The sequence below is a fragment of the Euphorbia lathyris genome, chromosome 2 (genome assembly GCF_963576675.1).
Source record: "Euphorbia lathyris chromosome 2, ddEupLath1.1, whole genome shotgun sequence".
NCBI classification, from domain to species: domain Eukaryota; kingdom Viridiplantae; phylum Streptophyta; class Magnoliopsida; order Malpighiales; family Euphorbiaceae; genus Euphorbia; species Euphorbia lathyris.
Window position 1 is genome coordinate 133,997,026 of NC_088911.1, and position 24,420 is coordinate 134,021,445.

The 24,420-nt window shown below is 34.6% G+C and overlaps 3 protein-coding genes across 6 annotated transcripts; 2 read left to right on the forward strand and 1 right to left on the reverse strand.

Moving 5' to 3' along the window:
- Positions 1–3,953: 3,953 nt before the first annotated feature.
- On the forward strand, positions 3,954–6,934 carry LOC136219998 (exopolygalacturonase-like). Its single transcript, XM_066007640.1, has 5 exons — positions 3,954–4,183; positions 4,541–4,837; positions 5,455–5,744; positions 5,953–6,169; positions 6,507–6,934. Exons 1-5 carry the CDS (start codon positions 4,028–4,030, stop codon positions 6,732–6,734), a joined length of 1,188 nt encoding a protein of 395 aa, XP_065863712.1. The 5' UTR covers positions 3,954–4,027; the 3' UTR covers positions 6,735–6,934.
- Positions 5,987–10,401, reverse strand: LOC136219999 (multiple organellar RNA editing factor 3, mitochondrial). Of its 4 annotated transcripts, none has more exons than XM_066007644.1 (5): positions 9,931–10,401; positions 9,751–9,848; positions 8,757–8,822; positions 8,345–8,656; positions 5,987–6,147 (listed from the first exon to the last, which is right to left on the reverse strand). In XM_066007644.1, exons 1-4 carry the CDS (start codon positions 10,305–10,307, stop codon positions 8,391–8,393), a joined length of 807 nt encoding a protein of 268 aa, XP_065863716.1. In that variant the 5' UTR covers positions 10,308–10,401; the 3' UTR covers positions 5,987–6,147; positions 8,345–8,390. The 4 variants fall into 4 exon arrangements, with proteins under 4 accessions (XP_065863716.1, XP_065863714.1, XP_065863713.1 ...); XM_066007642.1 differs by having other exon boundaries at positions 5,987–6,239; XM_066007641.1 differs by lacking the exon at positions 5,987–6,147 and adding an exon at positions 7,120–7,285.
- A 9,300-nt stretch (positions 10,402–19,701) lies between these two features.
- Positions 19,702–23,628, forward strand: LOC136220000 (uncharacterized). The gene is made up of 3 exons (XM_066007645.1): positions 19,702–19,889; positions 19,977–21,329; positions 23,205–23,628. The coding sequence occupies exons 2-3, from the start codon at positions 19,986–19,988 to the stop codon at positions 23,376–23,378; spliced, it is 1,518 nt and encodes a 505-aa protein (XP_065863717.1). The 5' UTR covers positions 19,702–19,889; positions 19,977–19,985; the 3' UTR covers positions 23,379–23,628.
- The last annotated feature ends 792 nt before the right edge of the window (positions 23,629–24,420 follow it).

A 24,420-nucleotide genomic window follows, 5' to 3' on the forward strand; every position in this document is an offset into this window, starting at 1 on the left:
CAGCTTCTGTGGAGTCAGCTTTCATCACTAGTGATTTCTGCTTCTTATCTTCGGATTTTTCTTTAGCTTCAAAGTTTTTCATAGATATTTCATGGGTCAACAAGGATCCGATCAGCTCATCATATTTGTAGGTAGTCAAGTCTTGAGCTTCTTCTACGGCTGTTTTCTTTGCTTGCTAGCTCTTAGGCAGACTTCTCAGGATTTTCTTCACCTATTCCTCTTCAGTGAAGTTCTTTGCAAGTCTTTTGAGCTCATTTATGATGTTTGTGAATCTTGAGTTCATTTCTGAGATGTCTTCATTTTCGTTCAACTCAAACAGCTCGTAGAGTCTCATATGCTGATTGACTTCCTTAACCTTGCTTGTGCCTTCATAAGTTACTTCCAGTTTCTTCCAAATCTCCTGTGCTGACTCACAACCTGATATCTTATTGTATTCTGCAGCATCTAAAGCACAGTGAAGCATATTTATAGCCGAAGCATTATTTTGTAATTTTTTGAGGTCATCCTCTGTCCACTCAGCTTCGCTCTTAACAACTTTCTCATTGTCAACAGTTTTGTATGGCACATGTGGACCTTGAACAATGGCAAGCCATGCACTCATGTTTGTGGCTTGAATAAAGTTCTTCATCCTATTCTTCCAGAATTTATAATTGGACCCAAAGAATAGGGGAGGTCTAGTGATTGATAATCCCTCAGTATCTGTGTTGTTTGGTTCCCTGGAAGGAAACGAGTGCTGTTCTCAGCCATTTACGGGGATCCGCTCAAGATAGTTATATTTTTTAGTAGTGAGCTTAGGCTCTGATACCACTTGTTGGTCCCATGTGATTAGTTCCAAGGGGGGGTTAGGAACTAATATAACTTTTTTGTTTAATTAATGTGCTGACTTAGTTATTTGGTGAGTTTGTCAACTCAGCTTCTGGTCAGCTTGGCCAGATATGTTATAAGACAGCTTTGGCCGGATATTGACTAAGGCTGTTTTGCTTGTAAGTTAGGTGTTGACACTCTTGGAGGTCAGCTTCTAACTCAGCACTTGAAATTAATCAGAGTCAATTTAAACAATGTTATATGCTGAGTAAACTTCTCACACAACACATGCAAATATATATATTGAGAAAGGGTTAGAGATTACTCAGTATCACTTATCCTGGTTCGGCCTCTCCGCCTACGTCCAGTCCCCAGAGTCTTCCGGGCTTTTAGAATCCAATACTGAGCTCTTTAAAGGTAGAGCACAAACCGATTACAAAGCAGTTGAATATGCAAGAGTACCTTTCTCTATTCGTCTACTCAACTCCTACTAAGTGCTACAACCCAGCACCTAGATTTCTCTACCACTGAGTACTCAACACCAAGTACTCAGCATACACTCTCAATGTTACAATTGATAAAAACTTATTCCCTTTCAAGCAAAGAACACTTTAGATGATTACAAACAATCAATCTAGCTTTTACACAAAAAGAATGGAAATTTGGTGTAAGAACTTTTTCTTGTTTTTGAGTGCTTTGAATTTGTATCTTTCTTTCTTATAATTTTCTTTCTTGTAAAATCGGCAATGATCCAAGGAGTTTGATTGTCCTTATATAGGAGAAAATCTGTGTTGGATCATTTTGAAATGATTTAGCCGTTGATGTTAAAACGGCTCTTTTAGGGGACAGCTTCTGGTCAGCTTCAGACTGTTCCGGCCATTCCCTTCCTCTGTTTTCCTTCAGACGTCAGGCTTGTCTTCTTGCGTCAGACTTGTCTTTTTGTGCCAGTTGTCTTTTACCAATAATCCATTGACCCATACATCTCGGAATGTGTCTTTTGTGTAATTCCAAGGTTTCAATTATTGGTGCAGAGGGTTGGCAATCTTTGTCTTGTAGCAAACGACTCTTTCATGCTATCTTGAGGAATCACTCAGCTTCTACTGCGTAAGTCATTGTCTTCGGCAATTTCCAAGCTGAGTATATTTTTAGTCAGCTCAGCTTCGTAAGACAATTGTTATTGCGGCTTCTTATGTTGAGCTTTATTTCGCTTCTCTTTGTTGGGCTTTTATGTCTTAGTCTTTTGATGCTAAGTTTGATTCCACTCAGCTTGATACTTTAGGCTTCTATGTTGACCTTCTTTCCACTTTGTTTTGTTCATCTCATGCTGACTTCGTCCTGTCTTACTTTTTATATTTATCTTTATTTATATTTATACTCAATATTGAACAAACGGATTAGTACAATTAATTTAAAGCACTTAAATTTAATTGTCTCTTAATCATGGATGATTTTGTCAAATCAAAATCTTGTAGAAAGGTATTTCAACAGTTTACTCTCCTTTGGATACTGGTAGGTATCTAGGACTTCCATCTTTGATTGGTATGTCTAAAAATGATGTTTTTGGTTTCTTAAATATGCGACTTCTTAAACGTTTCAATAGTTGGATCTTTTGATTTCTATCTGCTGCAAGGAAGGAAGTGTTTACTGAAGTCAGTAGCACAGGCTCTTCCCACTTTCTGCATGAATACTTTTCTACTTCCAAAATCAATCTATGATTAACTATAGAAAATGATGAATTCTTTTTGGTGGAGTACGAAGGTGAGTGGAGCTCGACAAATTCACTGGTGTAGCTGGGATAAGTTAAGTATGCATAAACATCATGGTGGGTTGGGTTTTTGAAATTTACAAGACTTTAATTTGGCACTGCTGGAAAAACAGACTTTGAAACTTATTGATACTCCTAATACGTTGGTTAGCAAATTGTTTAAAGCTAAATACTATGCTCGTGGGTCTTTCCTTTTCCTCTAAATTGGGCAATAATCCTAGTTTTATTTGGAGGGGCGTATGAAATTCGATTAAATTATCCAAAAGGGTATTCATTGGAGGATTATGAGAGGAGATTCGATTTCAGTATGGAAATGATCTGTGGTTAATAAATGAACAAGGTCGTCACATCACCTTCGTTTGCACTAATGAAAACAAAGTTGTAATGGTTTCTGATCTTTTTATACCAGGAACTTACATTTGGAATCGGAGTAGGTTGGTTGAATGGTTCTCGCTTCGGGAAGTTGATATTATTTCTAACATGGTGGTGTCTGTGGCATTTAGAGATGATAAACTCATTTAGCATTTTTTTTAAGAGATGGTTTGTACTCGTCTAAATCTGACTATCGTTTGCTTGAAGATACACGCACGTGGAACCTGACTAATGCAGGCTAGAGTCGATTATCGAGCCTTCATATCCCGGGTAAAATCAAATTGTGTATGTGAAAATTATGTGTTAAACTATGGCCTCTTAAATCATGACTGATACAACGACATGTTATTATTTTGAGTAATTTCTTATTATGCTCATTGGATATTGAACATGATTAGCATTTATTCTCGAGTTGTGATTATGCTAAAGCGTCTTGGGGAGTGGTTGGATGCACAAAGTGTGGTGGATCGCATTTCAATAAAGGTCCATGATATTAAAGAGTTTAGGGTTGTTATGGTAGAAATTTGAGATCTGTTACTTAACCATCTAGATTGTTCTGTGGCTTTTATCCTTATATTAGCAAACGCTGTGGCTCATTCAATGGCTCGTCATTTTCATTTCAATGCTAATTTCTTTAGTGATGTTTATTTAAATGATGCTTTGTGTATTGACAATGTTTTCATTTCTTAAGAATACTCGATTTTAAAAAAAAAAAACATATTTTAGTAACATTATTTATTTTTTGGTCAAAAGTAACATTAATTTTAGCCTTGTATATATCATAATATATATTTGCTAATTATAGTTTAAACTGAAATTGTATATATCATAATATATATTTGCTAATTATAGTTTAAACTGAAATTATATGCACCTTGAATACTTAATTATATTTAGCTAACAAAATGCTATAAATTGCTTGTAATTCTAACCACACATTTCTTACTAAAATTCTTATTATAAAAAGAGGGCAAACAGTAGAAATTATCAATTGCAATAATAATAACAATTAGAAGAAGTTGAGCTTCTTCTGATTACTACTTTTTTTTTTTTGTTATTTAAAAATAACAAAAAAAAATTATTGCAATGCAGGGTGGGGAAATGGCCATTTCAAATAAACTTGTGAAATGTGCCATTCTTTTGTCATTTTTAGCGACCGTTGTTTTTTGTGACGGCGGTCCAAAAATATTTAATGTGGTAGATTTTGGTGTAAAAGCTGGTCCAAAAACCGATAATGCTGTGGTATGTATATATCTGCATTCAAATTTAAAATGTATGAGCTTTTTGAAACAACAACTTTTAGACCTTTCAAAAACAACTGCTGCTGTTTTAAGACATTCACGAAAAGTTGTTTGAGATAGAAACAACTAAAAGTTCATTGGAAAAAAGGAACCAAAGATCCTCGTACCCCATAGAATTACGGAACATGGGAAGATGGCTAAGAGTGCACTCTTCTCTAGCTCCGTCGTTGTATGGCGATATTTGGTTCTTTATTTAGAATTACTCCTCCTAAGGTGAATTTCGATAATTGGGGATGCAACCGACCCGTGCACCCCTTTCTGCCACTGCTCCGTTACATTTTTCCTATGTTGTTTTCAGAATTTCGTCAAGGCATGGAGGGCAGCATGTGATTTCGGTGGAATGGCAAGGCTAGTATTTCCAAAAGGTGAATTCTATGCCACCGAAACTGTATTCGAAGGACCGTGCAAAGCTCCAATCCAAGTGGAAATCCAAGGAACTATTAAGGCTGGATCAGATATCAGTAGTTATTCTGACGATTTTTGGATTTCATTTGAACATGTTAATGGTATGGATGTTTTCGGACATGGTACTGTTAATGGCAACGGCCCCAATGTGTGGAAATATAAGGAAAAAGGAGCCTCAATGTTCCCAATAGTAAGCAATATTACTCTATGCAATCACATTCTAAACTCACAATTCCTGTCGTAAAAATAATTGATCTTTTATTTTCATTCCATTGAAGTTGTTATATCGAATTTATGACAAAATTTATGTTGAAAAGTTGATGTGGCATGATTTTACCATGGATGCGACGGTGCTGGAGTGCCTCACTAATACTACGTCAGCAGTAGAAACACTCTTCAATTTATTGTTATTTATAGATCATGATTGAAGGAATTTCTATTACTGACGTAGCATTGGTGGAGCAGACGTGGTATCGCAGATTTGACTTGGCTTGAGTCGATGGTCGAAAAATGTCAGTCATCTGTCGGGCACAGATTTAGCTGAAAATCCATAACAGTGACTTCAATGGCACAAAAATCAATGTTTAGTTATTTTTATGACCCATTTAAAATTAGTTACCAACACAGTGAAAGAATAAACAGAATCAAGGTTATATTTATCTCAATAACACTATAAGAAAAAATGCTATTTTCTCGACCGATTTGCAACCATCAGTGATGGATTTCCGTATGTGATGCTGCTTTGTTTTTGGTAGCATGACAAACTCTATTCTTTCTAAAACTAATGCATTTTTTGTGTTGCTACAGAGTCTTAAATTTATGGATTGTGAACGTACATTAATGAAGGGGATTACATCTGTTAATCCTATGGGATTTCACATAAGCATTGTTAAGTGCAACGATGTTACAGCCACAAATATGCACTTAATTGCCCCCGACGACAGCCCCAACACCGACGGATTTCATATCAGCCAATCTACTTATGTTGGAGTCTTCGATAGTGTTGTTGCTACAGGTGATGATTGTGTGGGTATCATCCACGGAAGTATGGACATCGAGGTCCGAAGAGTGACATGTGGTCCAGGTCACGGACTCAGGTATATATTTACATTGCGAAACATCAAATTCGATTGAAAATGAATTATTTATTTTACCCATATTTGAAATAGTATTTAACCCATATTTGAAATAGTATTTAACAAGGATTAAAGAAAGTGAAACCATGCCATTGCAGTTGATAAGATCAGGGATGTTTAGATGTTTTTGGCTTAATTTAACTAACATGTTTTCATTTGCGAAAAATAGTATCGGAAGTCTTGGAAAATACGACGACGAGAAGTTGCTGAGAAATATTCTCATTCAGAATTGCACAATGACTGGAACAGACAACGGAGCTAGAATCAAAACATACGCAGGATCACTTCCAAGTGTTGCTCAAAACATAACTTTTAAAGACATTATAATGAACAATGTTGAAAATCCCATCCTCATCGATCAATTCTACGGCAAAAAATCAGGATCGGTTAGTATTCTTCTTCTTTTTCCAGACTTCAAGCTCATTTTCTAATTTTCATGTTGAGAAACTTATGAGGCTGAAAGCATGAAAAGAAGAAAAAAAATCACTCTTGAGGTACACAAATTTCGTATCAATAGACGGGATCTGTATCGAACTAGTCATCACTGATGACTAGTCCATAAAAAAAAAACCTATAATTTTCAACAGTATTCTCTTTTGGCTCTGCCACTGAATGTGAGGCCGGATTTCTCCAAGGAGAGACAATGCTGCGACCTTGGAGAGGTTCGGCTTCTTATACTAATGGATTAACCGATTTCATATCTTCGCTTTTGTTTCGACGCAGCCATCAAAGGTACAAATCAGCAATGCTCAATTCATAAACATACAAGGAACAACACCCACAGAAACCGGAGTAGATATACAATGCAGCAAAGTAGTTCCTTGCCAGGGAATTAGATTGTCAAATATCAAATTGCAATATATCGGGGATAAGAAAGAGCCTTTTACCTCTAATTGTACTAATGCCAAACTTACCTATGACGGACCTCAAACCCCACCCCCTTGTCGGTAATTAGCTTATTATGTATTATTACGGATTAGGATTCTCTAGAATTGAATTCTACGATGTAATCTCAAATATTCAATGCAAAATTACTGAAAATATATTTCTTGAACTCTACATTTAACTCTAGCAATTCAATGCCGAACGGAGGAGGTGCATAGGACATCCGTTGCACCTCCGGCAACCGGAATCCACCTTCGTACGGGTGGTTTCAGACGACCCTGGGAAGAGAGTTTGAAGATGATACAATCAATTGTAATCCCAAATCCTCTTCCCTGACTCAACGACTATAACTATTAACTGTCAACATTATTTCATGTGACTGCCATCAAATTTGGATTCAACAATCTGTATATATTATTAATAAAAACACATGAAAAGTTCAATTCTCGGTTTGAATATCAACAAATTTTCAAAATTATACCTAAATAAGATAAATAATACAATTCAGTTCAATCCTAACCAAAAAGTCAATAGTTCAATCTAATATTTGATATTTGTATTCGCATATTTAGTTCGGTCCAAATAAAGTCAAGATCCGTGCTCAGTCCAGTCCAGCCCTAGTTGAGAGACCCGTTACTACATTAATCTCATGACATCACATTAAAACAGTAGAATATAATCATATGTTTTGTTTAAAAAAACTAGCAATAGAAATTTTCATTTACAGAATTATAATAATATTTGAATTGAAATTGTGTTCATGGAACTATGGATGCATTGTAATGACATAACTAAAATTTTCAATCATATTAGAAATGTTAAGAAGTAAATTGTATACCTTGTAAACAAAGTACGACGAAAACCATTTGTAGTTTAAGAAATTTGTATATAAATTGGATAAGGTAGTGTAATGGACTTAATACATAAATTTAGCTTTAAGCGTGATAACATTTGTTGATTGACACTCCCGGCTTTTTGAGGGATACTTCACACACCCCAACTTGACATTTTAATAACAATGCAGAGTAGAACTCTTGCTGTTTGTACGTGATATTCACGTTGATGAGAAAAAAAATCGACTCATTAGATAATAGACATATGGAAAACACCCAAAACCGATGAAGAAGCCGAAAATCAAAGAAGAACACAAAAACTGAAGAAGAAAAGCCCAGAAATCAATGAAGTAGATAAACCCAGAAAATTCACAGGCCTACAAAGAAAGTAGATACATGCGCTTTGCTATGTCAGCTGCAAAGATACCAACTCAGCGTTAAGGGGGTATTTTAGTCGTTAAAATACCAAGTTGAGGTGAGTGAAGTATCCCTCCAAATGTTTGTAGTACCAAGGCAAATGATGGGATAAGAAGGAATTATCCAAATGGCAATGTATGAAACCTCTTGCGGAGGCAAACACTAAACCCTAAATCGAACAGCAAAGCAAACAGAAAAAGAAACAATTAAATTTGGGGAGGTAAGAAGGAAAAAAGGTTCTGCAAATTGTAACTCAAAGAATGAACAGAATGATAGTTATTGCATATATTTCGAAAACAATCCAGATTCCATAATTCAAGTTAAATTTCTCTACAAAGATGCAAGACCAAAGGTGCAATTTCATAATCAATTTCAATGGGCAACAACACAGTAGGAAACGAAAATTATGAGCTACTAGATTCTAACCTTTTGGAACTAGCACATTTTGGGCTAAAAACTATAGAGTGGATCCTCATGAGCGCTGGGAATTCTGACCAGGGTAAGAAACCTGTGAAGCTCCAACATCAGCTGAAGTCTGAGAGTGAAGCGGTTGTGATTGATGCCCAAAGTCGGTTTGTCCTGGGCTCTGCCTCTGCATCGGTTCTCTCCTCTCAACCTGCATTGATTCGTTGCGTCTATCATACCTTGGGCGAGGCCTATTCCGTGTTTGCTGTCTATTATTGTGTTTATATGTATACTGAGGCCTGTGGATGACCTTCCCATCAACAAACAAATCCCCTGGTTCAAACCAAATGAAAAATGAAAAATAAGGCATTCGAAACATCTTAGAATCCGTCAAATAATCTCATACTGTTGTGTATATTTTGTGGAGTCGTACCTCCATAATCCTTGTTAGGAACATCAAGATATGAATCTGGTAAGACCCAAAGAACACCAGGCTGTTCTGTTCATTCACAGAAATACAATAATAAATCAGCCTAATGCAAAGCTTAGGAACTCTTAAATTAAATACAACAACAAAGCCTTAGTCCCGAAATTATTCGGGGTCGGCTAACATAAACCGTCATACGAAACCGTGAAATCAAGTCGTCTCAGCGACATAAATTCTCTCCCTCCACTCCATCCTATCCATTCCACTCCATCCTATCCATTGTCATATTTTCCTCAATCCCTAATAAACTCATATCACTCTCAATCACTCTCTTCCATGTTTGTTTAGGCCTTCCCCTATCCCTCTCTGTTGCATCCCTTTGTCACTTTTCAATCCTTCTAACCGGCACATCAAGCACTCTTCGGCTTACATGGTCAAACCACCTTAGTCGGTTTTCTCTCATTTTATTCTCAATAGATGTAACTCATACTTTTGTCCTAATTATTTCATTCCTCACCCGATCTTTTGTCATATGACCACACATCCATCGCAACATAAACATCTCCGCCACCGACATCTTATGAATGTGATTCAGTGTTACACTACCCAACATTCCGTCAAAACAAAATTCATAAACAATAATTATGGCTGTCAATTTCTGACACGACAACACGACTTGCAGAGGTAACTCGTTTGATACAATTAAGTAACACTAGTATGACATGATAACCCATTTTGACACCCCTATAATAAGTATAAATTAATTTCTTGAATGACATACTGAGCAACTGATGAGAAAATTTGATTCGATCAACTAGCACTGAACCTATCATGAACCAAAAGAAGCAAAATAACAGCAACAGTGTGAAATTAAGTAAATTTATCAAACACCTGGAATGCAAATGAATCAAGGATTCCCAAATAGCTTTTAAACCCAAATAAGAAATAGCAAAGGATAACACCCTAAAAAAACCTGATTGAAGGACGAAAAATGCAATACCTTTAACTTTGTAGGAAAGCTCTTCAGAAATCAAGGCACCAAACCCAGTATAGGTTGAGGTGGAGACCGAATAAATCTTCTTCTTCGCCTCCTCCTCACTAAAACCACCAAAAATTCGATTGGAAAATAAATTCACAAAATCAAAACCAAAGAAATCGAAAGAGTTAACTAGATACTTACCTGCCCAAAACAGCAGCCAGAGTTTTGACGTAGGCATTAATCATTTCCTCTTCGGAGGGTTTTGGGTCATTTGGGAACTCCAACACAATAAGCCAGTGCTCATAGTCGCAGCCATCGAGAAGGATCGTTTCTTTAGGGGGCCGGCTGCTAAAGTTAGGCGAAGGGTCATTAAGTGGAGAATAACCTGACCTAGAAGTTTTGAACCGGGTGGGGATTTTAACAAACTCCGGGAAGAATTCCGACAGTGAGTTTTTGTCTAGGACAGAAAAAAGGAAGCGGGAACGAGAGGCGAGAGAAGAAGAAGATGATGAAGAAGAGGAATTGAGGGTTCGACTTACTAGCTGTGCTACGCTTCGTCTGGCGGCGATATGCGCCATTGCTGCTGTCTCTGTTAATCCTGGAGCTCCTGATCGATCGTGAGAATTTATTTCAGTGAACGACGCCGCTTTATTTCTTGCCTTCCTATATGTAAGTCCGAAAAATGTATATTAAGAAAGATAAAATGGCTTAAACCACTATTTAGTCTATTTTTAATATTGTTATTTAGTTTCTGATATATTATTTGGTGTGGGTCGGGTTGGGTTTGATTCGTACGGATCTAACTGTTTTTATCAAAAAATGTTTAAACCAAGTCAAACTCAATCCGCGCTGTTAATTTAGGTGGGTTGGAGTCGGGCTCAAAATTGAGATTTTCAGCCCATATAAACTCATCGAAATATATATATGTATTTAAACTTATCTAAATATATATGTATAGTTTTTAATAGTAAAAAATTAAATTTATGCTTAAAAATAAATATTAATATATAAATATATAAATTTTGTGAATTAATATTAGTAAACCGGCTGGATTGGTTTGTAGTATTTTTATACATTCCAAGCCCGTCCAAAAGAGAGGCGGGCTTTAGTAGACCTGGATTTAAAAATAAATTTCTATGTCTAAGCCCGGGCGGGCCGGACGGATGCCCGTGAACAAGTCTAATCTTAATAATGAAATTTCACCTAATATGTAATTTACCCATAAAACCTAAAAAATTATTATTTTCTACTAATGGATGAAATTTCAACCCAATATGTAATTTACCCATAAAACCTCTATAAATAAATATTTTTCGGACCTGAAAATTTATTTAATTTATTAATAAATAAATATTTTATTAATTTATTGATAAATTAATTTATAGAATATCACTTAAACTAGATTTGTGGTGAAGCTTTTAGCCTAGTGGTTGAGAGTTTACCTATGACTAGAGAGGTCATGGGTTTGAAACGCATTCGGGTCTGGTGAGGATTTTTCTTTCTTCTTTAATGTAAGCGCATTGTACGCAAAAATTTTTTTAAAAAAAAATTATAGAATAATTTTTATTTTGTATACAGTACTATATTTTCAAATTAAACCATTAATATTTTTATAACTAAAAACATAAATAATTAATTAATGATTTGCATTGTATCTAAATTTATTAATCTTGCCAAAAAATAAGTTTATTAATATTAGGTTGGTGTGATTCAAAATAGAATTCATGTACGTGTGCATTAGAATATGAAATATTGTGAATTAAAGCATAAAATTTGAAATAAAAATTATTCAGAAAATGCTTTATTTTATGAATTATATATGTACTTTTTATTCGTATTTAATGAATTATTATTTTATATTTTCTGTGGGCTCAATGAATTTTTTAAAATATTATTGTCTTATGCAGTTAGTGGAGTTATTATTTTATCCTATTGATCCAAGTCGGGATCGGAAAAAATTATTATTTAATCAAGGTTATTAATTTATCGAATATTCATTTATCGAGGTTTTACTGTAGAACACTGTTAGCGACATTTTGCGAATATGTTAATTTCAACCTTGTCACGTGTGGTTTGAGTGCGGGCGTACCGGAGAAATTAATTCTCAATTAATATGGATGGTTAAATTTATGGATTATGTGCGTGAAAACTTGAAATCTAAATAAAACGATTGGCGAGAGACGCAAGTATTGAAAAAAGTCATCTTGGATTTTTAGCGTCGTTATAGAAACTTTGCTAGATTATTTAAAGTTATTGTAGATTAAACTATTGCAAATAATTAAAGGAAATGTAAATACGAAATTGACACATGATTTGATGTGAAAAAAATGTCTATTTTATTGATACAAAAATAATCTGAATACAAATGTTTTGAAGCGACTTTTATGTTAGACAAACGATTACATATGTCTTAAAAATGTTAGATCTGATTAACCAAAAAACAAAACGAACACAGAAAAATATATAAACAGTAAAACTGGAAATTAAAAAGAAAGAGATAGACAAATCTGATGCCTGTATTAACAGTTTCCTTAAGACAGATGTCGTCGCTATTGACGATTGTCTCCCAGGATACAACAGATTACGCAAGCGAACTCAAACCGTGTGTAGCCTAGTTATCACCGGAGTAGTAAAACAAGAACAATGTGAACAGACAAAGAGTATTTTGAAAAACTTCAACAACCTTTCAGCAACTTGTGAATTTTGACAATCCATTCTATATTAATAGAACTTGAAAGGATATGTCTTTTCACGAACGAACACGACTGTACAAGATAGACACGACTATTTACGTACGAACACGACTGTTCACAACGGACACGACTATTCATGAAAGGAGGTATTTGTTGGTATATAAATTAATATATAATTTTATTCAAAACTTTCCAACAATCCCCCACATGAATAAAATTAGAAATGAGACGATTACGAAATGGTGATAAGTTTCTACAGGAGATATCTGCATAGGATAGGTAGCTAATGTGCCTTGAACCTTCCCTTGTGAAAGTATATTTACTTTACTGGCTGAGTAGTAGACGTGATGTCTTTGAACTATTCTGCCGTTTGTGTAAACGATGATATACCCCACACAGATACCAACATAACACGGTATGGTTCTCATGGTTATGTTCGTTATGGTCATGAACATCGCCTGGTTCTGCGAGAGTTTAAGAGAACTAGGCCCCACACTAGTCTCCATCGAAGGGACCCCACTTCACTCTGACATAGGTGATTTATTTGCTCAGAATACTGACGCACAATGTATCATTAAAAGCATATAGCTTAACCTTTTCCCGTTGGTGTCACTGTTTACATCTAGGAATGGACGAGGGTTTAACCCCCAAAGTGAACACGCAAGGTTTATGCAATTAGGTTATCCCTTTGAACCTAGATCTTGGGATCTCCAGTCAACTAGGTAGGGTTTTTCTTCACATAACGCCTCTTCTTTATGGGCTTTAGTCTCATTCCTTTCGATGATTTTTCAATTTAATCTCGGTTTAACCTCTAGGTTAGCGGATCTGTTGTGTTATCCTTTAATTCTACAAAATCAATAAGGATAACACTTGTTGAGATCAATTGACTAACGGTGTTATCACACGGAAGCTTTTCTACCTGTAACTCATCATACAGAAGCTTTTTATACCGCATATTCACCGACTGATGTGATATTTTTCTTCGATTCCATCATTGTGACATACTTATTTTAAGGCAATTTGATTTCTACATTTTTAGTGACTTTCATAAATTAAATCTAGACAACTAATGTTCATCTACCAGCGTCTAACTCGGCTAGATAACATCACTACTCAGATTTGTCAATTTATGACATTTCACATTTCTAATGTAAATCCACCCTTACGCGCGAGAATATCAAATATGGAATTTCCGCATATCATCATCATATCTAAAGAAAACATATTTTCTGTTATCACAAAGTCTTTAAAATTCATACCCATGAATTTTTCTAGACTTTTAGTGTGGCTTACACATTGCCACTGGTACAAGTAGAACTAAATCTCTGAAGTGACCGTGTTCTTAGAACCGGACTCATCTTCAATTAACGTATGTACCATCATATACCAAACGGCAATTAATCTGTTTAAACAAACAGAGACAAATAATTAACACTTTTTCTTCCTGAAATCCAAACAAACCATGTTAGAATCAGAAAATCATAATCTATTTAAACAAATAGATACCAATGTTATCAGGCTCGGACCGGACCGACCGGTCGAACCGGGAACCGACGAGGAAGCCGGTCCGAGCCTGCACGGTTTTTGTAATGTTCAAAAAACCGGAGAGACCCGGATTTGAACTAGGACCCGGCGGTCCGCCCGGGAACCGGTGTGACTCCGGGTCTCTCCAATTGTTTAGGCGGGTTTTGAAAAAAATTTGGGCGGGTTGTGGTAGAAATTTTGGCGGGCTGAGGGATTTTAGGGTAAAAAGTTTAGGGCTGCTCAAAAATAAAAATTTACCTTAAAAAAAATAGCAAAAGTGGTCAAGGTAATGGATCCTATTACGGTGCAGCAATCGCGTCGTCCACGTCGTGCGGGTGCGCCCCCAACCCGATAGCTAATCGATTGCACCCCCCTGCGCGTGAGAGAGTCTTTTCCCTAGTAATTAGTTAAAGGCTTGTAAATATCATTTACTTATAAGCTAGTTAGGTTTCTACTTTCTTTCCTATGTGGGATGTTGTGAATGCTTAATTTCCTTTTATCTTCTTCCAAACCATTTTAAGTCATTCACTTTGAGTATCAATTTCTTATTCATTACTTGTCCGTTTTGAGTTTTATAATATATTTTTAAAAAGATCTCATGACATAGAATACGTTGATATATTTCAATTTATTCTGAACTTAATTTATTCGTCATAAATTTAAGACTCAAATTAACAAAAAATAACAAACCAAATGTTGTTTATAATTTATTTTGGATATATATAATGTGTAAAAATAATTTTAAATTAGTTATATATATAAATATTATTTATTTATTTATTACGTCATCCGGTTCGACCAATCCGAGCCATCCGGTCCGACCAAGTGACCCGTGACCCAGTTACCAATCTGGTTTGATGTCCGGTCCGGTTCTGATAACATTGATAGATACATAATAAATAATTAACAAAAATATAAACTATATATATTTTTTTTATGTTGTTCAACTTATCCCAATAATTTTCCAATTATACTATGTTCGTCGAGACAATCCATCAACAAGGTATTCATGTTCATCAACAGAACTATACGTATAAAAGAAACATAGAATACAATCAATTCTCCTGTAGCCAAAGACAATATATGAAATTGGCATTTGTTGAATACCATTTGACCCAAAACGTAGAAATTACACCTGCTTGTGAATTAATTGATAACTTTAAGGGGCGTTTGGTTCACAATGGGTAAGGGAAAATGAATCAAGAAAGGAAAAGAATGAGCATTCATACCCCTATGTGTTTGGATATGTTTAGGAAAGGGAATGCAATTCCACCCTATTCCCTTTGTGGATGTTTGGTTCAAATAGGGAATCAAAACTATTTTTTTAATTTCATATATAATCAAAAAAAAATTCAACTCTTTTACTATAGTTTCTATAAAACGTGAAATAACTTCATATATAATCTCAAACAATCCAAAACGTCATTCACTTGCTACCTTTATTGATAATAATATAAAGTTCATAAAAGTTAAAATTAATCAAAGAAAATGCATAAATATTATATTTAAAAAGAAAATAATTATTTTAAAATAATTAAAAATAAATATTAAAACTGAACAATATGATAAAAGAAAAAAAATTTGGTCAAAATTATTTTTTAGGGTAAAAAGGTAAAAATAAATAATTATAAGGATCAAAAGTGAAATTAATCTAGTGATAAAAAAATATAAGGATTAAACAAAAATTAAAAAAAAAAAGTAAAATTTAGTCAAAAAATATTTTTTGAGTAAAAAAATTAAAAATATATAACAAAAATGAAATTAATCCAAAGATAAAGAAATGTAAAAATAAAAAAATATAGAGACCAAAATAAAAATAAAAAATAAAATAGGGAATAAAGTATAATTTTATAAGGAGTGTAGGTTAGAAAGAGAGGGGAAAGGGAATAGTAAACCTTAGGGGGAAGTGGGGAATGAGTTAGAGGAGTTAGGGGTAAACCCAAAACTAAAAAAAGGCAAAGGGAATCATTTAATTAGCAAAACAAACACCAACAAATGGAATGAAGTCTCTTCTTTCCTTTACTCTTTCCTAAAACCCCCGAACCAAACGCCCTCTAAAGGAAAAGTTATCAGTTTTACAATTGATAGTCATCAATTTATTCTAAAGCAGTAGAGACTAAAGAAGAAAATAATTGGACAAAAAAAAATACTTAATATTTAGAATTGCCTTACTCTTTCTTCTGTGTATTTTCGAAAATCACAAAACAAATTATCTGTCTTAAGAATGTTAGACAAACAATTACATATGTCTTAAAAATGTTAGATGTGATTAACCAAAAAACAAAACGAACACAGAAAAATATATAAACTGTAAAACTGGAAATTAAAAGGAAAGAGATAGACAAATCTGAGGCCTGTATTAGCAGTTTCCTTAAGACAGATGTCGTCGCTATTGACGATTGTCTCCCAGGATACAACAGATTACGCAAACGAACTCAAACCGTGTGTAACCTAGTTATCACCGGAGTAGTAAAACAAGAACGCAAACGAACACGACTGTACAAGACAGACACGACTATTCACGTACGAACACGACTGTTCACGACGGACACGACTATTCATGAAAGGAGGTATTTGTTGGTATATAAATTAATATATAATTTTATTCAAAACTTTCCAACATTTTATATCAACATATAAGTTATAACTAATCAATTGCAAAATTAAATGTAACAAATCAACAACCTAGGCAGAATTTGAATTATATAGTTACAATAACAGTAATGGAATCAGAATCGGTAATTGAAACGGCAAACTTAGAGCCAATAATTGGCTATCTCGAAGCGGTTTTAAGTTGCAAGGCTTCAAATCCACAAGTACCACGAGGATCTCGAGCGATTGGTGAAGAGCGGGACTGACTTTGGCTACGGATTTCTAATTTGAATAGGTCGGGAAAAGAATGAGTAACTTAATTTGGATAGAATTGTGTCAGAATTCGGATTTGACTTTGGATGGCTCATAAAAGAGTTTTTAGACATGAAATGAATTTTAGGATATTGAGAACGAGTGTGCACAATAATTGGGGTCAAAATCAGACTTTAAAAGGCTGAAAACGTAAAAATGATATGGTTGGGCAGATTATGTAAAACGATTTCAGGTGCAAAGAATATCTTGTAAAACGAGTTTTAGGATACGGAATGAGGCGAAACGAAAGGTTAAAGTCAAATTCAGTATGTTAAGAACGAATTTGTATAAGAATTGAGGACGAAAACGTGGCGTAAAGGATCTGAAATGTGAAAACGAATTTGTTGGGCAAAATGTAGAAAAATGGATAGGATGTGATTTTGATGAACTTTGAGGTATGAAATTGTTAATTTTTGGACTCGGGATCGATAATCGAATGATAAGAACTTGAAAAATGAGTTCTTAAAGGTAAATTGAGGCTAAAAAGACGTTTATGAAATGAAATTAGAGCTGAAAACTTGGAAAAATAAAGAACAAAGTCTACAATAATTTTGGCATAGTGTAGGTGCTTTTGTTTTTGGTTGGGGTTTAAAAAGTATGCTTTAGCTCTTATTTTATAGACTTTTCCAGAATGTGGTAGTCGTCCATGTTTCCCACTCCATGATTCACTCTCACATTCTTCCCATTACTTGAATTCATCTCACTCTTCTTAATTTCACTTCCATTCTTTTTCATTTCATCTCACTCTTCCTTGATTCTTGAGTTCAGGAGTTGTGTGACATTGTGTAGCTTTTTTGTACATGTTTAAATGATGTGTCAGTCTCCAGAAATGAGTCGTTAGCCAGTCGTTGAGGTGACCCATTGTTCCGAGTCCTCGAATCGTGCTCTGATTGCTACTGATTTCCGTCCCACATGGTTTGTAGGTTGAGTCATACGTCGTGTGGCTCCCTTGTACACATTTTTCTAATGTCATTTTACGTTCCACATGGCATTAAGTCACACGTCGTGTGGATTAATCTATTTTCGGGCAGAAAGTTTAAACTGCACCCACACAGCATGTGGAAATTCAACACGCCGCGTGGGTGTGTCTGAGCTATCTTGTGTGTTAAAATACACACAGCTCACACGACGTATGACTTAGTCACACGACGTCTAGATTATGATTTTTGAACTTTATATTAAACTTACTGTGTGTTTTTATTTACATAAAATTAAAATCAAAATTTTATTTATGGAATAACAGACCCTAATAAATCACTATATAATAATAAGAAAAAAATTTGATCAAACTATATAATAAAATTTAAAGTATTAATAAGTCAATTTTGAATAATCAAATAAATTAAATTAAATAAGTTGAAATAATAAACATAACATTCATTTCAAAAGTATATAAAAACGGTTGATTTTTCTTTTTTGGTAGATGATCTGTAAATTTCACTGTAAACCCTCATCGAGGTCCGTGGTTTGCTCTGACCTTGGGAGTGGGTAGACCTACCCTTACCTAAACTTTTTTCTACCAAAAAAAGAAATATATTAGTCCGATAGCAATAATTTTCAATGTCAATTCAAATGCAATAATGGTCACTTTTTTTATATAATTTAGAATTAATTTTAACTAAAACGCTCTGGAAACAATAATAAAAATATTTCTAGTAGATTGGTATTTTTGGTTTTTCTATTACAAAATAAACTAGGTGGTTAGCATCAATTAGCCATCTTAGGTTAACTTTGTAAAATTTGTTTGATAATAATTTCAAAATTTTCGACCATTTAGTATCATATTTATTAGTGATAAGTAATAAGGTGCAAAGATATCCTTAATATTTATAACCATGATGCAATTTTACACCCTTAATGTTGGTAGTCAATAGTAATTTTACGCATAACATTATCAAATTGTTTTTTTGGTCATGAATTTCGTCATCTACGCTTCACATGTGAGTCATTTTATCACTCATTAGTGGCAGATCATAAACCTATGATTAGATGTGAAAAAGAAATTTAAAAAAAATTAAAAATATATTGTTTATTTTAGGAGTTTGACAAAAAAAATTCAAAATATTTCGATGAATTAATAAATATTAACCTCAAATTCTATTATTAAAACACAAAAATATGGATTTTTTTAAATGAACTGATATATAATTGGTGCAGAATAAGGAACAAAATTATCGTGTTTTATAATAATATCTGAAATTAATCCAACTTGACAACGTTAGAAGTAAAATTGCTCCTAGCTGTAAACATTAGAGGTATTTTGGTATTTTATCCTTATTTATTATGGAACCACGTTTTTTATTTTGTTTTTTAAATCTATTATTTTTAAAACAATTTCACTCTAAACATTAATTTTCTCTATCCTAAAAAAACACCACAAAAAATGACAAATTTAAGAAGCTCTAATACACAAATAACCCACTGAAGTTGTCTAAATATTGCAACCCCCAACTTAGCCCTCAAACTTGTCCAATTGTAAAATATAATCTCAAATTACTGACATAGACTGTAATTGAAGAAACACGTGAAATATAAAAGCTGCAACGCTCGTGGAGTGTGATAATCAAATCTTTGGCGTGATACGAATCCGGAAAAACGTTTTTACGGTTGCTTCAAATACGGGGTAAAAAAATTCCCAATTTGAGGTTATGTCTTACAATTGGACAAGCTTAAGTGACAAGTTGTTACAATTGAAAGTTGGAGATGGCAGTTGCAACATTTGGACAAGTTCAAGGGTTATTTGTGTATTAGGCCATTTAAAAATTGAAAAATTAATTTTTCTTAAATTATAAAAGTTTTATTTGAAATAAAACCATTTAATTTATCCCATTAGTTTATAGATACTTGTAATAAAACATAGATATATTTGATTGCAGCAACTATTCCTAAATCCGCCTTCAACAAATAACAGAAAAAAACATCACCTTGTCGTTTCTCCAGCGTCCGTCACCGGCCACCGCCTACGTAGATCCCACCGATTTTATCGATTTATTTCGCCGGGCTTCTTTGATCCTGAACCTGTCATTATTGAATTAGCAGGTGCGTTTTCAGATTTCACAGATTTACATTTTTCCACCATTAGATCGCCGCGGATTTTCGTTCTTACTTTTTCCGATCTGTTAACAGAAATCGAAAATGAATCTCAATTTCGGGAAAGGTTCATCTGGATCATCGAACAACTTCAACTTCGATTTAGGAATCGGATCGAACCGCTCCGTACCCCTCAAGGACCAAAAGAATCCAACCTCTTCATTTTCTTCGTATTCCTCGCAACCAAAACCCGCGTGGCAACCAAATAAGCCTTCTTGGACCCACCAACCCGCCCCGAGTCAGCCTGCTCGACCAGGTCTAAATGGACCCGCTTCAATGGTGGGCGACATACATGGGAAGAGCTGGAATTCAACGGCTTCAGGTACAGGGATTGGAATTGTTGAAAAGAACCCTAATTTGTTTGGCGATCTAGTTGGTTCTGCTTTAGGGAAGGGGAATAAGGGTAATAGCAATGTCCCTTTGAAAAATGCTACACGGACATCGAATAATAGTGCGTATTCGATGGGGAATCTTGCTGATTCGTTGCCGAAATCGAGTAGCTCTGCTACAAGCGGTGGAAGTTGGGGATCCAGTGGTAAATTTGGGAGTTCTTCCGGTGGATACAATCAAAAAAGCAGTAGTGTTAATTCTACTGCTTATGGTAATGGAAATGCCAATGCCAATATCAGTAGTAATAAAAGTTCAAATCTTGGTGGTCCTGCAATAAAAGGTATGATGGGTGGAAGTGGAGTTGGATTGGGTGGAAATAGGGATCCATTTGGTTCTCTGGTTGATCTTGCATCAAAACAATCATCCGGTAGTCTTAATTCGGCTAGTAAAAACGGTAAGACTAATGCTGCAGATGATGTTTTTGGAAGCAAGAGAAATGCTGGAGATGACACATTTGGGAATTTTCAAAATGCTGCAAAACCAAGCACAGCATCATACTCATCTGGTGGTAATGATTTTATGGGGTCAAATACTGGTTTCAGTTCTAGCGTAGATGATTTTGGGGGTTTTGCTTCTCAGAAGAAGCCTCCTGCTCAAACCACAAGTGAGGATCCACTTAACATGTTCTTTTCCTCTTCCTCTGGAAATACTGCAACAGCATCTGGAGGAGGAGCAGGGGACAAGCAGTTTTCGGAACTTGATGATTGGGGGATGGAATCAGATTTCGGTGGAGCAGGGAATGATTCAGGCGGTGCTACTACTGAGCTTGACGGGCTACCGCCTCCTCCTGCTGGAGTCTCAGCTTCTGCAGCAAAGAACAAGGGTATTGACAATCAAAAGCAGGGACAATATGCAGATGCCATCAAATGGTTGTCTTGGGCTGTAGTACTTCTTGAGAAAAGTGGTGATTCATCTAAGTCCATGGAGGTTTTGTCCTGCAGAGCTTCATGTTATAAAGAGGTTGGAGAATATAAGAAGGCAGTTGCTGATTGTACAAAGGTATGATCATCTCTTGCTTTTTCCTAAATGTTTTGTGCTCATCATGTCTTTCATGCTAGTCATTGATTAGATTCATAAATTTGAAATTTTCCTTAAATTATGTTTGGAAATCGGGAAATTAAGGTTAGAGGACCGTATGTGTTGAGTTTGGACCCTTTGATTGAAACAATATTACAAGGATTAAAGTATGATAAGGCTCTGAATTTAGTTTCTTTTACACATTGTGCCTCTTTTGTTTTACAAAATAGGTCATATTGAGCCCTTACGCTAGGTTTTCTAATGATGATTGATTGTGTAGTTTATAAATGATCAAGGACCCAATGTGTAAGTAAAAGATTGGGTAAACTGCACCGACAGTCACTAAAGTACGAGATCTGTTTCAACAAGGTCATTGATTACTGAACTTCAAGTTTGATTTCAATAAAGTCATTGCAGCTAGTTTGTGTATGAAAACTCACCAGAATGTTAATGTGGCACAGAAAAGGATAGTTGACTATATGCCAACTAATTGCGATGTTGGACAAAGTTTTTTTTTTAAAATTGTGGCTACCACTTATCTTCCACATCAGTTCTAAAAGTTAGACATGTCCATTGTGGGTTTTAGTTTGCATGTAGTCAGCTTTCTTTTGGGCCATGTTCGCATTATGGTGAATTTTTGTATTCAAATTGGCTGGAATGCTTTATTGAAATCAATGTGAAGTGTAATAACTTTATGGGAAGAAAACTAAGTTGAGTGACCTTTGTGAAACAAACCCCAAACTTCAGTGTCTGTATGTACATTTTACCCATAAAAGATTACGAGCTAAATGTATAAGTTTATAAAATCAAACTCAATGTTTGAAAATAAAAGATCAGAGAGACTCAACTTATAAAAACAACCAAAGCCCCTCAGGATACCTCAATCCACATTACAATGCATAGTTAGTTGTATGCTCTGCAAATTTGGTATATTAGGCGCTGCGTACTCTAATTAACAATTTTTTTTTACCTAATTTTACACCATGTCAGTATTCACTTGTGATGCAAAACTGAACATATTAAGAAGATGGAGTAAGTATAAATTACTTATATTGATAGCAACTTGTCTTGCAGAGAAAGGGAAAAGGAAAGTAACACCAGAAAATGTTATTTGTTAATAGTATAGAAAACAGAAGAATAGGAAATGTGTAAATTTATAAAATATAAAATTTAAAGTTATATGGTATGCATTTATATTTCTAAAATGAAAATGAATTTTATAAGTAGAAAAAGGGCATTTTTGTACTTCGAGAGCATGAGGAAGATGATATTGAAAAGAGGAATCTAATGCAAAGTGATAAAGGAATGATGAACTGACTAGGAGATCGGTTAATCCATTGATCTGCATCTGGAAACCTTATTATTTTAAGTAATGAGATTCCAGTTTTTAAAAATTAATGATTTCTACGAGTTTCTGAGCTTCAGCTACAAAGTTTCCGTCCATCATATGTAGTGACTGCTGATTGAAGGTAATAGCTTGCTGAATGGTGCAACTAGGGGTGTTATAACAGTGTTATGCTATCTATATATTCCACATGATTGATTATATATGATGTAAATGCAACTAAAATGATAATCGTATTAAACGATGACTTTGGTTTACTATAGACGTCGACTCTTGTTTTATCTCGGTAGAAACAAAATCATTTTCGTAAGGATTCTATCAAATAGAAATAGAGAACAAAGCAACTAGAAAGATTGTTAAATTGGGAATTTATGCAATCTATATATACTACATGATTGATTATATACGATGTAAGTGCAACAAAAATAATAATTGTGTCAGACAGGTTGTTTATAAATCGTGTTGTCATGTCAGAATTTGACAGCATAGGTGTTTGGTGCGTGCATTTGCAGGTGCTTGAATTTGATGATAAAAATACATCTGCCCTTGTACAACGAGCACTTCTGTATGAAAGTATGGAGAAGTACAAACTGGGAGCAGAAGACCTGAGAAGTGTTCTGAAGATTGACCCTGCTAACCGGATTGCAAGGAGTACCGTTCATCGCTTGACTAAAATGGCAAGCTAGAGAGGTACTTACCACTGTTTTTGTAAGTTTGTATTTTAGCATTTTCATATAGTTTGGATACATACCCTTCCCCTATCACCACCAAATCTGTGGGGGAAATGAATTACATTTTGGTTGAAAAATATGATAATTGTGACTTATTAAAAAAAATATATGATGTGTTCAATTTCATTTGTCTGATGTACCTAAGAATAATAGTACAATTTTGTTGTTTGGAATGGATAATAATAATAATCATTCTTTTGATAAAGTTGAAGAGTTTTGCCATTAAGTTGGAGTATTAAAACGAATTATCGTGTCACGTTCTACATGATTATATCAAATAAAAATGATGTAAAAATAATAATTGTGTCAACAGGTCGTATTAAGCAGGTTGTCTTCATCAGGAATTTTCACATGCAAGTAGAATTTGCTCATTCACCGTTAGATCTAAGCTTATTAGAATCCTAAGGTGGAGATTCAAAGCATCATGAGGCTTAGATTTAATAAGCCTATATCTAACGGTGAATGAGCCTATATCTATACGCTTATTAAATCTAAGCCTCATGATGCTTTGAATTTCCACCTTAGGATTCTAATAAGCTTAGATCTAACGGTGAATGAGCAAATTCTACTTGCTTATTAAGGTGCATGTGATCAAAACTGTGTCTTTATAAATCGTATGAAAATTGTTATCTTCTTTTTTTACTTAATACATTAGGGGCTCCTGATCCAGAAAGTTGAATGGTCCTTTTAACTTATTGAGTGTTTAGTTAGTCCATTGAACTTGTTTCGCCACCTAAATTTTGTTAAAGTGGCGTATTGACCCCTTAACTTGTTAAAGTGATATATATTTCAATTTGTCTAAATTTTTTCAACTCGTTTAATTTGGTTAAAGTGATATTTACATTTGGTTTAAATCCTCCATTGTGTTGCCACATGGATTTGGGGGTTACTTATGTCACTTTAAACAAGTTTAGGGAACTATGGATACACCCTGTAAGTTCATGCCAATCGGTATTTTGGATCAAAGTTCACGGGTTTTGATGTATTAAACCTGTGT

What these genes read in the sequence shown, in the direction of transcription:
- LOC136220000 (XM_066007645.1), top strand. Translation starts at nt 19,986, where the DNA reads ATGAATCTCAATTTCGGGAAAGGTTCATCTGGATCATCGAACAACTTC. An exon ending in CAGTTGCTGATTGTACAAAG is followed by an intron (nt 21,330 to 23,204) that starts GTATGATCATCT and finishes GTGCATTTGCAG; the next exon opens with GTGCTTGAATTTGATGATAA.
- LOC136219999 (XM_066007644.1), bottom strand. Translation starts at nt 10,307, where the DNA reads ATGGCGCATATCGCCGCCAGACGAAGCGTAGCACAGCTAGTAAGTCGA. An exon ending in GCTTTCCTACAAAGTTAAAG is followed by an intron (nt 8,823 to 9,750) that starts GTATTGCATTTT and finishes GTGAATGAACAG; the next exon opens with AACAGCCTGGTGTTCTTTGG. An exon ending in TCCTAACAAGGATTATGGAG is followed by an intron (nt 8,657 to 8,756) that starts GTACGACTCCAC and finishes GGTTTGAACCAG; the next exon opens with GGGATTTGTTTGTTGATGGG.
- LOC136219998 (XM_066007640.1), top strand. Translation starts at nt 4,028, where the DNA reads ATGCAGGGTGGGGAAATGGCCATTTCAAATAAACTTGTGAAATGTGCC. An exon ending in GGTCCAGGTCACGGACTCAG is followed by an intron (nt 5,745 to 5,952) that starts GTATATATTTAC and finishes TGCGAAAAATAG; the next exon opens with TATCGGAAGTCTTGGAAAAT. An exon ending in ACGGCAAAAAATCAGGATCG is followed by an intron (nt 6,170 to 6,506) that starts GTTAGTATTCTT and finishes GTTTCGACGCAG; the next exon opens with CCATCAAAGGTACAAATCAG.